Raw genomic sequence first — 15,000 nt, 5'->3', positions numbered from 1 at the left:
AAGTAACCTAAGTGCGGATACGTTTTCGCGGATCCAACATATTTGGCGAATGCTTTGCTTGTCCTATGGGTGAAGTCAAGCCCTCATTTACTGCAATAGGCCCTACATGGCACCACTGTTTATACCACAGGGAGAGGAGTGCCAGCATCCCATCTGTCCGCAGCTTCCAAATGTCCTGTTGTTAGTGAGGCGCTGGACACTGCTGGTATCGATCATACCAAGCACACGAAAAGGCTCGGAGGTTCGGCGGCATTTAGGCACCAATCACCTATTTGAATGACTACTGATCAATGGGGAGCCTCAAGATATCTCGCACACACTCACCGAAGAAAAATAGAAATCAATCAATCAGTTTTCTTTTTAAGAAAAACAGTTCGACAGCTTGTTCTTACTTCCCCAATTCGCTCATTCTACATGCACATTACAAGAAATCAGTTCCGAGGTTTCAAATTGTTAAATTTTAAAAAACACACATTCGTTGTTGATACTGCCGATTTAAGCTTTAGTTTCTCATGCCCAAGTGTAACCATCCTGGCATAGTTCTTTAGCTCATTCTATGATCATAAAATACACACGCCAAAGTCTGTGTTGCTGAAGCCATTAATGATTGGCAAAGAATCTTTAACCTATAAGTGATGTTCTTGATACTGAGTGTACTACAGGATCTTTCTTATCTCGCAAGATAGTCAAATGAGGACAAATTAACGAAAACGAAAGTAAAAGCTGTTTCTCATTTGCAAGGGTGACTCTACCTGTCATCTCAGGTCAAGAGACTTTCCGAATGATCTGGATATGTGGTGGAAAAACATTACGCAATATAGGTTTATTTTCTGTACAGTGGGTCATTAATCATTGTATCAACACGGTAGAGTGTTTTGCCAGTCATTCTTATATTATATACATTAAATGAATGAAAAAAATTGCTTATATATATTTTTTTACTTGATGTTCTTTTTTTCATCATCCTATAATAAGACGTCGATTGCCATTATAAACTTCCAAATATGCGTACAAAAATATTAGAAGTTAAGCCTAATATCAGATATTTGAAACTTTCATAACGTTTGAACACTAACTGCTCACCAAATACAAAAGAAATAATTAACACCCGAAAAGATACATACATATTTTTTATTTTATATATATAACCAATTAAAAGCCATGAACAACATACCTTTAGATATATAGCAGACTGTAATAAATTGATTCCATCAACCTAGATACCTAGTTTGATCCATAACAATATACAATATTATCCTTTATATTTAGCCCAATCAAAGTGCCCTTTGATTCCCTAAAGATGAAAGTTGCAACTAATAATATCCGTGTCAACAATGCAAGTAAACAACATCATGCAATGCGTCAATATCACCTTGTGTATCCTATTTATTGTTTTCAAAGTTGAAGTAAGATATAACGGTCCGTAAGATATGTTTTCTTATCTTTACTTGAGAGCGTATCGGTTCACATAGTCATTGATATGATGCCAAGGATTTCCGAAATGTTGCTGGATAAATACGTCAGGTCAGAAGTTGCAACACTTTAGCTATTGGATCTCAGGAGAAAGAGAGAGAGAGGGAGAGAAGAGAGAAAGAGAGAGAGAGAGAGAGAAAGAGAGAGAGAGAGAGAGAGAGAGAGAGAGAGAGAGAGAGGAAGAGAGAGAGAGAGAGAGAGAGGAGGAGAGGAGAGAGGAGAGAGGAAAGAGGAGAAAGGAGAGAGAGAGAGAAGAGAGAGAGGAGAGGAAAGAGAGAGAGAGAGAGAGGAGAGAGAGAGAAAGAGAGAGAGAGAGAGAGAGAGAGAAGAGAGAGAGAGACAGAAGGAGAGAGAAAGAGAGAGAGAAGGAGAGGAAGAGAGAGAGGAGAGAAGAGAGAGAGAGAGAGAGAGAGAGAGAGAGAGAGAGAGAGAGAGAGAGAGAGAGAGAGAGAGAGAGAGAGAGAGAGAGAGAGAGAGAGTGAAAGAGAACAAATCGATATAGTTACATCTAATAGCACTTCTAGAGATTATAGTTTCCCAGGCGGCACCTGCGCGTGTTTCAATACTTGGAACTTTAGGCCTAACGGTATCGGTTCCTATGTCATACTCTTCTTTGTTTATAGTTTCCAGGCCGTTTTCCTCTTACTGCTTAGTAACTCTTTCCTCTCTCTCTCTCTCTCTCTCTCTCTCTCTCTCTCTCTCTCTCTCTCTATCTCTCTCTTCTCTCTCTCTCTCTCTCTCTCTCTCTCTCTCTCTCTCTCTCTCTCTCTCTCTCTCTCTCTCTCTCTCTCTCTCTCTCTCTCTCTCTCTCTCTCTCTCTCTCTCTCTCTCTCTCTCTCTCTCTCTCTTTCTCTCTCTCTCTCTCTATTCCATAACAATGTATCCACTTGCAAATTTTCATTATTCCTCGTTGATTTTCTACTATAGTCGTGTATTCTTTGGTCGCAAAATAATTGCGGCTAAAAAAAAGTTGAAATATAGATTGATATAGTCATATATTGTATGGATAATTGGATATGTTATAAGATATGGGACTGTTATACACGTACGTGTGTATATCTGTATCTATCTATCTATCTATCTCCCTAACTATCTGTGTGACCATCTCTTTCTCGGACTATTTGTCTGTGTATACATGTTTTTCTTTTTATCTATATGATAATATATATATATATATATATATATATATATATATATATATATATATATATATATATATATATATATATATCTTAACATGATGTATACTATACATTTTTTGTTGTTGTTTTGTTTTGTTTTGTTTTAAATAGAACATCTTGATTCTCTCATTAATTATTTTATTCGACGTCCTTGCAATATATATATATATATATTATATATATATATATATATATATATATATATATATATATATACATATATATATATAATATATATATATATATATATATATATATATATGTGTGAGTGTGTGTGTGTGTGTGTATGCGTTTCTCTCTCTCTCTCTCTCTCTCTTTTCTCTCCTCTTTATATATAATATATATATATATATATATATTATATTATATATTATATATATATATATATATATATATATTATATATATATATATATATATATATATATATAATCACTTGTTTCAATGAACTTGCCAAAATAAAAAACTCTCTCTCTCTCGCTCTCTCTCTTTATTTCTCTCTCTCTCTCTCCCTCTATTATTCACGCCCCCAGTTTAAGACCTTCTGACAAACCCAAATCAAACAAGATAGCTTTTGTTGATGTTTCCATCCTCAATTCAAACCTAATCTCGAAAAAGAAGAAAAGAAGTTTGATCCCCGATGACCGCTGTCAAGGAAAATGAAGTTGGCCAAAAATGACACAAGAAACAACAAGGCGCCATGGGTTTTCTCACGAGAACACAACCAGCTGTTGGAGTCACGTGAACCCAACACCACCTCCTCTGATAACAGATTCGCTTCGACCCTTAAAAGACGGGGAGCGCCTTCCCACCCGAACGTGTATTGGGGCGACGGAGTCAGCATGCACGCTAGGGCTGTTTTACTCGGGGTTCTGGGCTCCCTCGCCCTATTTCGGGGTAGGTATTGGGGCCCTTGGCTGGTGGACCTTCCCTGTGGAGGAGGATGTCTGTTGTTGTTTTTTTTTTTTTTTTTTTTTTTTTTTGAGGAAGGTATAATTTTCGTTTCTCTCTCGCGCTTTCTCTTTCTCTCTCTCTCTCTCTTTCTCTCTCTCTCTCGCGCTTTCTCTTTCTCTCTCTTTCTCTCTCTCTCTCTCTCTCTCTCTCTCTCTCTCTCCCTCTCTCTGTCAGTCTGCTTTATGATATTGACTTTCTCATGTGTTTTTTCTCTGATGTTTTAGAAATAATGTTTCTGATAATCGTCTATGCTTTACGGTTCCGAGTTTATTTATATTCCTTATCTATTGCTTTGATTATTTATGTTTTCTTAGCTCTTTGGTTTTGACTGATTGCCATTTGTTTCTTTTTGCTTTTTGGTTTTGACTTTTTTTCTTTTCTTTTTTCTTTTATATTTCTCTTGATTTCTTTTTTGTTTTTGTTTAGATTTTTTCCTATTTTTTTAGTCTTGACTTATTTCATTGCTTTATTTTCCTTCTCTGTTTATATCTATTTCTTTATCCGGACACATTGATCCCTGGTGGATGTGACTCGACCATTCCTGAGCTGGGACAAGGATTTTGTAGGCCATTTCCCAGTAAATGACTTTCGTCCCGTCTATCAAGTCCTGAGAAAGCGGAACTGAAGGTCTCTCCACAGATACCTGTAGACTAAGTTGATGCTCAGATCATCTCACGTCACATTTGGATGCGATGGACATGGGTGCAGTCGTGATCTCAGTGAAGTCTGGTAAAGCAGCGTAGCATCATTGATGAATTCTGCTGGCGTGCCTTAACTCGTGGATTGCTTGCTGTTCTGACTACAATCTTTTTGTCTGGTGCCATTTGCCCAGACCGCTTGATGAGTGTGGTCATCCCTTTCTGGAGGGAAAATGGAACTGTCGGGAATGCGGAAATGATCAAGGCATTACTCTGCAATGCAAGGTGCTCACTCTTAGCCTTCTGAGACGCATCAGAGACCACGTACTGAGCGAGATGAATAAACTGGCATATATACCATACCCTTGTGCCTCGAGGTCGACACGAGTTCAGCCGTGTGTTGCTTGCAGCATGAATCATTCTGGGAGATCCTGGGACTTTGAGGAATCTCAATATAGATTATTGGATTGATAGTAAGTAGCAATATTATCAAAATACTCTAAAGTACAGGGGTCTAGTTTCTTTCCTTTCAAATAAGTGAGGCAGCACTGTATTTTTGCACCAATGCGTCTCAACACTTGCATGGACTGGATAATAGGTAGAACTGTTAGCCAAATCCAATACAGAGCAACACGATGATATCAACCTTGACTTTGCTTATGAAGTCGTCACCTCACTCTCTAGAGTGAGGTAGTCCCTGGATCTAGAGATCCACTGGACCATGACCAAAATCCAGAGGTTTGCTCATCTGGTATATGCTTGGGGCGAAGAGCTTTACTAAGAACTAAGCGGAATGTCTCTCAGGCTTTTTTTACTGTATGACAGCGCAATCTGGGCCCCATCCTATGTATCAGGGTCTTGTCTTGACACCTTTGGAAACAAATGGCTGCACCAGGCCATGGGTACCAAACGACTGCATCATGAGCCTGTTACTTGCACAATCCAGGAGGTTGGGTCAACTCCCTGAGGGTGATGGCCGTCCTGAGTGGAAGTGGCCCGGGGGACGACCAAGAGTGTTGGGTATATCTACCAAGCAGAGATGGGTCGTGCCCCTGACTGGCGGCTCACCGAAAAGGACCTTCGAGGCTGGACACGAAGGGCAGCTGCGATAAGGCGACCTCCTCGGTGACAACTCCATTTTGGCTCTTTCTTTTTTTTTTAAGTTTTACGTTCTTTTCTCTTTGTTTTTGTTTTGTTTTTGTGTTGTAACTATTTTTTCAGTTTCCATCTCTACCTCATTCTTTCCTTTTTTATTCATTATATTTTAGTCATAACAATTAGCAACAAGATTAATGTCAAAATCACATTTTCTATACGACTAATCTGGCATTTTTTTTCATCTCTCCCCCACTTCCTCCCCTCCCTCCTTCTCTTTCCTTTCCTCTTCTCTCTCCCTCCCCTTCTCTCTCCCTCTCCTCCTCTCTTTTCTCCTCTCCTTCTCTCTCCTCTCCCCTCCTTCCTCTCCCTCTCTTCTCTTTTCTTCTCCCTCTTCTCCTCTCTCTCTCTCTCTCTCTTCTCTCCCGCCCTCTCTTCTCCTTTCTTCCTCTTCCTCCCTCTCTCTCTTCTCCCTCTCCTCTTCTCTCCCTCCTCCTTCTCCCCTCTCTTTCTCCTTTTCCCCCTCCTTTCTCCCTCTCTCTTCTCCTCTCCCTCTCTCCTCTCCCTCTTCTCCCCTCTCCTCCCGCCCTCTCTATTCTCCTTTCTTCCCTCTTCTCCCTCCCTCTCTCTCCTCTTTTCCCTCCTTCCCTCTCCTCTTCTCCCTCCCTCTCTCTCCCTCTCCTCCCGCCCTCTCTATTCTCCTTTCCCCCCACTTCTCCCTCCCTCCCTCTCTCTCTCCTCTTCTCCCTCCCTCTCTCTCCCTCTCCTCTTCTCCCTCCCTCTCCTCCCGCCCTCTCTATTCTCCTTGCCTCCCTCTCCTCTTCTCCCTCCCTCTCCTCCCGCCCTCTCTATTCTCCTTGCCTCCCTCTCCTCTTCTCCCTCCCTCTCTCTCTCCGCCCCCCCCCTTCCCCAGGATCGGAGGCACAATGCACCTCCGTGACCATCACGAGCGAATCGGGAGGCAGCTACATGGCCCAGTTTTCCGTGACTTCCGGCAGCACCTTCGATGGCTTGACCGTCGAACTCACCTTCGACCAGTCCGTGAGCAACCTGGAGGTGGGTGAAGGAATGCGATGTGGATTGAAGGATCTTCGTCTATTTCTTTTTCTTTTCTTTTCTTTTTTTTTTTTTTTTTTTCTTCTTTTTTTTTCTTTTGTGTTTTTTTTTTTTCATTGTCCTTCTCTTACTCTTCTTCTTCTTTGTTTTCTTCTTCTTTTCCTTTGTGTCTTTTTGTTCTTCATTGTCCTTCTCCTACTCTTCTTCTTTTTCTTTTTCTTTTTCTTCTTCTCCTCTTTCTTGTTTTGCGGATTATTTGTATTTTCATCCACAATTCACATTATTATTTACCTGACTTTAGTTATTTTATATGTTTCTTTATTCATCTACTTTTTCAACAAGCCATTAACTTTATTTACATATTCATTCATTTGCCTGTGTATTCTTTCGTTTATCTATTATCAATCATGTGTTTATTCTGATAGATATTAAGGTATCATATTACCACACCATAAAGGGATGAAGCTTATTGATTAACAGCGGTAATAAGAAGACAGTAATTATAACAATAATGGTGGTAATGATAAGAACAGTAATGGTGCTACTGATATGGGGACAATAATACCTATTATTGTCTGTTATCATTACCATTATTATATCATTACCTTTTTCTAGAGAGAGAGGCAGACAGACAGACATAACAGTGTGGAAGGGCAGATGGTAAGGGGAATAAAAAGAGCATAATGACCGCAAAATGAAATAGATATAGAAACAATATATTAAGAGAAAAAAAATCGTCTTGAAGAACTCATAGTCTGACAAATGCGTTTCAAAATAAGTGGAGTAACACCGGTAAATCGCCATGGTGATTGAATTATTTGCGATATTAACGCATTTATGTTCAAAGGGACATTACAGATTTAATAACGGAGTATCGTGTGAAGGATGAGCTTTCATGTTCAGGGGAAGCACCAGCTTTAACCTAGACGTCAGGGCAGGGCTGAGTCAGAGTTCTTCTCTCTCTCTCTCTCTCTCTCTCTCTCTCTCTCTTTCTCTCTCTTCCCTCCCTCCCCTCTCATTACCTCCCTCCCTTCTTCTCTTACCCTCCCTCTCTCTCTATCTCTCTCTCTCTCTATCTATCTATCTATCTATCTATCTATCTATCTATCTATCTATCTATCTATCTCTCTCTCTCTCTCTCTCTCTCTCTCTCTCTCTCTCTCTCTCTCACCCTCCCTCCCTCTCTCATCCCTCCTCCCTCCTCCCTCCCTCTCGCTCTCTCATCCCCCCCCCCCTTCCTCCCCTGCAGTTCTACGCGGGCGTGGTTGAATGGCACGACGACAAGTACTTCAAGCTGGTGTCTTCGGGTTGGCACGCGGAGCCAGGCTATTCCGTGGCCTTCGAGATCAAGGTCGACTACAACGGCGCTAAGCCCTTGGTCGTCGGGGCGCTCATGAACGGCGCTGACGTGTGCGGTGAGTAGGGGGGTGGAGAGGGAGGGAGGGAGGGAGAGGGGGGAGGGGGGAGCTAGTGTATGAGTGGGAGGGATTGTTTGTCAGTATTAAGGGATCGTGTGTGTGTGCTTAATGGGGAAGATTATTATTTGATAGCGTTAGTGGGGGTGTTGGTGTGGGCAATTTGTGTGTTAATAGGGGAATGAGGGTTCATACTCATAAAGATTATCCATATCATTACTATCATTATCACTAATATCATCATCTTTCCCCCAGGTGGCGGCGGGGGGGTCGTGACCCAGCCCCCCATGGACAGCCCCTGCGACCCCACCGGCATGGGACCTTACGATTACAGCCAGGTAGGGAAGGCACTTGACTGGAGGAGGAAAAGGGAAAAGAAAACGCTGATGTGATATATAGGATGATGTGATACGATGTGCTATGATGTGCTGTGAAGCTTGATGTAATATAATAACGCGAGAGTGTTGGTTTGGCTTCATTTCTTAAAAAAAAAATGGTTTCCCAATGACGAAGGGACCTGTAGATTTTTTTTCTAATAGGAAAGATTTTTTTTTCTCTGAAAACCAGACTCATCAAGGAGTAGATGTTTAAAAAGGTGTGGTTACTCTAGCGTCTAGTGTGTTTTCTTTTTTTTGAAGTGGGATAGCTTTGCTTTACGTCCCATTAGATAGGAGATTGTATCCTATACGGAAAGATTAAGAACTTATATTCTAACGTTCAAAACAAGTGAAAAAAAAACAGTAAACCTTTATGATAATGATAATGGAGAATCTATATTCAAAGATACGGTATACATTAGAAAAAATATATATAAAACAGATACATATATAATGACTAACTATCTGAATATGACCAAAGATACCTCATCTACATAAGCCCTCATGAAACGCAACATCACACAACCTCGCCCTTTCTCTCTTCGCCCAGGCTCTGTGCATGTCCTACCTGTTCTACGAGGCGCAGCGCTCAGGTCCTCTCCCAGCTGATCAGAGGGTGACCTGGAGAGGAGACTCGGCTGTCAGTGACGGGTCGGATGTCGGCCGTGACCTGTCGGGAGGATATTATGATGGTGAGAAAGGGAAGGAGAGAGAGGGAGGGAGGGGAGAGAGAGAGGGAGGACGGGTGGGCACTGGGCAGGCAGACAGACATAGAGAGATAGAGTGACAGACAGAAAGAAATATGAAGACAAACAGACATAACAGTGGGGAAGGGCGGATACTAAAGGGAATAAGAAGAGCATGCTGACTGCAAAATGAAATAGATATTGAAGCAATCTATTAAGAACAAAAACACCAACTTCAGAACGAGTAACCCAAAATCTCGGATATACACACACATACACACACAAATACACACACACAACCCCCCCCCACACACACAAACACACTAACCCCCCCCCCCTCCCCATTCACACACACACACAAACACACTACCCACCCACCCACCCCCCATTCACACACATACACACACACACACTACCCACCCACCCACCCACCCCCCATTCACACACACACACACACACAAACACACCACCCACCCACCCACCCCCCATTCACACACACACACACACACACTACCCACCCACCCACCCACCCCCCATTCACACACACACACACACACATTACCCACCCACCCACCCACCCCCCATTCACACACACACACACAAACACACTACCCCCCCTACCCACCCACCCACCCCTCCCCACACACGCACGCAAGCACTCACGCACAGTCCCTTCGCCCCACAGCTGGCGATTTCGTGAAGTTCGGCTTCCCGATGGCCTTCACGGCGACGCTGCTTGCTTGGGGCCTCGTCGACTTCCCCGCCGGACACGAGGCCGCTGGTAAGGCGCGTCGTGGAGCATGAGATTTGGCCTTGATTGATTGATTGGTTGTTTGGTTGTTTGGTTGTTTGGTTGCTTGGTTGTTTGGTTGCTTAATTGATTGATTGATTGATTGATTGTTTGGTTGCTTGGTTGTTTGATTGCTTAATTGCTTGGTTGTTTGGTTGTTTGGTTGTGTGCTTGCTTAATTGATTGATTGTTTGATTGCTTGGTTGCTTGGTTATTTGGTTGCTTGGTTGTGTGCTTGCTTAATTGATTGATTGATTGATTGATTGATTGTTTGGTTGCTTGGTTGTTTGATTGCTTAATTGCTTGATTGCTTAATTGCTTAATTGTGTGCTTGCTTAATTGATAGATTGATTGACTGCTTGATTGCTTAATTGCTTGATTGTGGGCTTGCTTAATTGATTGATTGATTGACTGCTTGATTGTTTGATTGCTTGGTTCAGTCTTTCTTGATTGATGAATGAATTTAGATTGGTATGATTGTCGTTGTAATTTTTTGGTTATAATTGTTATCATTATTATTATCATTATTATTATTATTATTATTATTACTATTACTATTATCATTATTATCATTATCATTATCAAAACTACTATCATCATTTTTATCATTACTAATATTATCATTTTCAATATCCTCATAGTTATTATCATCATAAATGTTATTATCATTATCATCATTATCATTTTGATGCACACACATTAACATCGTCCTATCTATTAATCTATATATCTAACAATGGCATTTTTTTTTTTTTTTTTTTTTTTTTTTGTCTCGCATATTGTCATTTATTTCCAATTGAAATTGCAGGTCAAACCGAGTATGGCAGAGCGGCTGTGAAATGGGCCACCGATTACTTCCTCAAGGCTCACACTTCACACTTTGAATTCTACGGTCAGGTATGTTAGAGTGTGTTATGGGCTGGTGTATATCTTCTGCCATGGAAGATGTGCTGGTGTTGTTTATCTCCTCCGTGGTGTTGTATTTTTTTTTTTTTTTTTTTAGTGTGTGAGTATATTGTGAGTATGAAATCAATAGATAATTAAGGCAATTGTGTTACTGCATAAATAAAACCACGAAAATAGAAGAGTCAAATAATTTTAAAAGGAAGGACAAGAAGAAGAAAAAAACACACACAAAAATCAGCTTTATCTCCATTTTCTATCTTCTACCACTCTTTATTTCATCCATCTTCCTATTCCACATACTAATAAGAAACACAATTGCACTACATCGCAAATAAAACCACGAAAATAAAAGAGACGAATGAGATGAAAAAGAGCAACAAAAATAAGAATACAAGAATAAATAAAAGACATAAAAATCAACTTTCTCTCCATTTCCTACCTACTCCTACCATCTACATCGTCCATCCCCCTCTTCTTTTTCTCGTCCTCAACCATCCCTCTTCTTCTTCTTCTTCTTCTTCTTCTTCTTCTTCTTCTTCTTCCCCTTCAGGTAGGAGATGGTTACGCCGACCACGCTTATTGGGGAAGGCCAGAGGACATGACCATGGGCCGACCCTCCATGAAGATTGATAATGATCACCCTGGTAAGGTTTCGCTTGATAGAACTAGAGTTCGTTATGGTATGAATGAGAATGAATGAATGAATGAGAGGGAATAACTTCGCTACGCTGGCGATGTGATTGCTGTGTTTCGATTATCTTGTTCTCGAAATTACATGATGTGTGTGTGTGTCATTTTTAATATTTTTCTACAATCGCTTGATATCTTTTTTTTTTTTTTTTTTTACTTTCATCATTCTTTTTCTTTTTTTTCTCCTCTTTGATTTTTCTTCTTCTTTTCTTGTTTTAGATCTTTGTTTTTCTTCTTATCTTCTTTATCTTCGAATTTCCTTTATCTCATTATTTTCTTATCTTTGATCTTTCTTTCTTTTATATTTTCGATCTTTTTTCCTTTTTTTTCTTGCTCTTCTTTTTTCTGTCGAGGTGATGATACATTTGACATTTCGGTGATGACTGGTGACAGTTGACAGATTGGTGAGGATAATTGTTGGATGATTGACAGGTTTGGCTATAGTGATTATTAGAAAAACAACAATTCTATTCGTATATGTCACTAAGGCTCTTATGTGCATCTTCCCCTTGATATGAAAAGGCATAATAGTGCTACGTAATAGACGTCGTTTTTTATATATCAACTGATTCACTGACTTTTATATAAAATGAAAAAGAATGACGTAGGGAAAAAAAATGAAAAAAACGGAAATAGTCAAACAGAACATGATATTACGAATCGAAATCAGATTATGTGAGTCAGTGAGCACAATGACGTGCTCAGACTTTTAAAAGGACGGGACTCTGTTTGAAAAAAAGACTAACAAGGACCAATTTTTCCCCTGATCTTGACTAGAATAGCAATTTTGACATGTGGAAGCAGAAAGGCAGACCCATCTAGATATATTGGAAAATTCACATATGAAATAGTTTTACACTGAAATTCTCCATCAACAGGTTTTTCCATTTTGACACTGAAATTAATCAAAATCATTAATCAGGGCGAGAAAGTATACTCAGAATGATATTGTAGAAAAAGGAGATTGAAATGACATTGCAACAGTGAAGGCTTCGCGTTCCGAGTTTTGCATTGCACTCTTTCAATGAACTTTTTGTTCCTCAGGCACAGAACTGGCAGGAGAGACAGCCGCCGCCCTTGCTGCCGCCTCTATGGCCTTCCAGGTTTGTCAGTTTGATCTGTAGAGGTTGTCATGGAATTTTCTGAAGAAAACGAGGGGTGAAATGATCTCACTAGGAAATAATTACGGTTATTTGATTCCGAAATAAAAAAGGGATAAGTTGCATTGTCTCTTGAAACTAATTCTTCTTCATCGGTCTTTGAATTATCATCTTCCTTATCAACATGATTTGTACACTTGATGTTTATTACGCTCATACCCTTCTTGTAGGATTCGGACCCGACCTACGCCAGCCAGATGCTAGATGTGGCGAAGGAACTGTATGATTTCGCTGACCAACGTCGTCAGAACTACGATGTGTCCATCCCTGGCGCCGCGGACTTCTACAAGTGAGTGGGTTGGGAAGGGTTGCAGTTAGGAAGAAAAATAAGGGGAGGATCTTTCGAGGGAATGGGTTGAAGGGCTGAGATTATAAAAGAGGAGGGACGACTTGATAGGAAAGGTTGAAGGAAAAAAATATCGTAAAATCGAGGAATGGAAGAAAACGGGCGTGAAGATTGGATTCTAATAAGAGAAAACGAAAATATGGGATAACTAAAAGAAAACTCATCAGTCATCCCCTTGCAAAACGATAACGAGTACCGGGCACCATCAGATCATGGAGCGGCTACGGCGACGAGCTGTGCTGGGCTGCGCTGTGGCTGGCTCGCGCGACGGGTGACTCGAGCTACATGACGAAGGCCAGGCAGCACTGGGACGAGTTCGGAATCCAAAACGGCGCTGACGGATTTAACTGGGACGACAAGAAGGGCGGCGTCTATGTAAGTCGCGCGGACGACGGATATCGATGATGTATTTTGTTTGACATGGTATATTCATTAGAATTAATATTGATTTTTTTATAAAGTGATCTTATTTGATATTTTTTAATCCCCGTCGTCCTTACAAGTAGAAAGATGATTAATTTAAGTAGATTGTGCCCATAAGGAAATTATGTATCTAATCACAGAGTGCAAATCATTCCAACAGCACATCACTTAATACTCTCTATAGACTTTAAACATACTTGCTCCTTATCTAATTTCTCTCTCTCTCTCTCTCTCTCTCTCTCTCTCTCTCTCTCTCTCTCTCTCTCTCTCTCTCTCTCTCTTCTTTTTTATTCTTTTCGCTCCTCCCAAAGGCCTTGTACGCCCTCATGGATTCCGACCCGATGTTCAGCGGCGCCCTTTCCGGCTTCGTCGAGCACATCCGCAACGACAAGCCCTACACGCCCGGCGGCCTCGTCTTCCTGGATCCCTGGGGCGCCAACAGGCATGCAGCTAACGTCGCCTATATCGCTCTCATGGTAGGTCGCGCAAACAAAAACGCACACACATTCACACATACAAGCACACACATTCACACACACGCATTTCTCTCGTCCATCCACGCCCAATTACGCATGGACACACACACGCACACACACACACACACACACACACACACACACACACACACACACACACACACACACACACACACACACACACACACACACACACACACACACACACACACACACACACACACACACACACACACACACACACACACACACCTTTACCTCGCCCATTCACCTCCGCCGTCCCCCCAGGCCGCCAAACTGGGCATCGACGTGGACGCGAATCGGCAGTGGGCGCAGAGCCAGGTCGACTGCCTCCTGGGCTCCACAGGACGCTCCTTCGTCGTCGGCTTCGGCACCAACCCGCCGCAGCGCCCCCACCACCGAGCCAGGTACGGAGGGATGTGGAGGGAGGGAGGGAAGGGAGAAAAAGAAAGGGGGAGAGAGGGAGGGGGGAATAAAAGGGAGGAGGGAGAAGGGAATAAAAGAGGAGAGGGAGAGGGGAATTAAGGGGGGGGAGGGAAAGGAAAAGGACGGATGTGGGAGAGGGAGAGGGAGGGAAAGAAAGGATAAGGGAGAATGAAGGAGGGAGAAAAAGGAAGGGAGGAAATGGGAGAGGGACGGAGGGAGGTAAAGTCGGGGAAAGGGAGAAAAAGGAAGGAGGGAGGGAAAAGAAAAAAGGAAGGGAAAGAAGATGGAGGAACGGGGGAGGGAAGAGAAAGGAGAAAGAGGGATTGAAGGAGAGGGAGAGGAAAAAGTGAGGAGAGGGAGGGAAAGGGAAAGGGAAGGATGAAGGAAAGGGAGGGGGAAGGAGAAGGACGAAAGAGGGTGACGAAGAGGGACGGAGAGAAGGAGAGGGAAAAGGAGACGGACAGGGAGAGAAGGGGTGGAAGAGAGATAGGGACGGAGGAGGAAGGAAATAGGAGTAAGATGGCAAAGGGAGAAAATAGAGAAGGGCAGGAACAGAGAGAGAGAGAGAGAGAGAGAGAGAGAGAGAGAGAGAGAGAGAGAGAGAGAGAGAGAGAGAGAGAGTGTGAGAGTGTGAGAGAGAGAGAGAGTGTGAGTGTGAGTGAGAGTGAGAGTGTGAGTGAGAGAGAGAGTGTGAGAGTGTGAGAGAGAGAGAGAGAGTGTGAGAGTGTGAGAGAGAGAGAGAGAGAGAGAGAGAGAGAGAGAGAGAGAGAGAGAGAGAGAGAGAGAGGGAGAGAGAGAGAGAGAGAGTGAGTGAGTGAGAGTGTGAGTGAGAGAGAGAGAGAGAGAGAGAGAGAGAGAGAGAGAGAGAGAGAGAAAGTGAGAGAGAGA

The 15,000-nt window shown here is 42.1% G+C and overlaps 1 protein-coding gene across 1 annotated transcript in view; it reads left to right on the top strand.

Annotated features, from left to right (window-relative positions):
- The first annotated feature begins 3,436 nt into the window (after window positions 1-3,436).
- Window positions 3,437-15,000, top strand: part of LOC122261355 (uncharacterized) — a 12,695-nt gene continuing 1,131 nt past the window's right edge. Inside the window, exons 1-13 of the mRNA XM_086534373.1 lie at window positions 3,437-3,550; window positions 6,254-6,396; window positions 7,646-7,811; window positions 8,067-8,149; window positions 8,739-8,880; window positions 9,560-9,655; window positions 10,473-10,561; window positions 11,121-11,214; window positions 12,305-12,363; window positions 12,591-12,709; window positions 12,976-13,141; window positions 13,501-13,665; window positions 13,954-14,093. Of these exons, the coding sequence (XP_086390499.1) occupies window positions 3,496-3,550; window positions 6,254-6,396; window positions 7,646-7,811; window positions 8,067-8,149; window positions 8,739-8,880; window positions 9,560-9,655; window positions 10,473-10,561; window positions 11,121-11,214; window positions 12,305-12,363; window positions 12,591-12,709; window positions 12,976-13,141; window positions 13,501-13,665; window positions 13,954-14,093 (1,517 nt within the window). The 5' untranslated portion in view covers window positions 3,437-3,495. The remainder of the gene's footprint in view (window positions 3,551-6,253; window positions 6,397-7,645; window positions 7,812-8,066; window positions 8,150-8,738; window positions 8,881-9,559; window positions 9,656-10,472; window positions 10,562-11,120; window positions 11,215-12,304; window positions 12,364-12,590; window positions 12,710-12,975; window positions 13,142-13,500; window positions 13,666-13,953; window positions 14,094-15,000) is intronic.

The sequence above is a fragment of the Penaeus japonicus genome, unplaced genomic scaffold (genome assembly GCF_977035675.1).
Source record: "Penaeus japonicus unplaced genomic scaffold, GWHDUDI00000001_assembly GWHDUDI00000041, whole genome shotgun sequence".
NCBI classification, from domain to species: Eukaryota; Metazoa; Arthropoda; class Malacostraca; order Decapoda; family Penaeidae; genus Penaeus; species Penaeus japonicus.
This window is presented reverse-complemented; position numbering and strand designations above follow the sequence as displayed.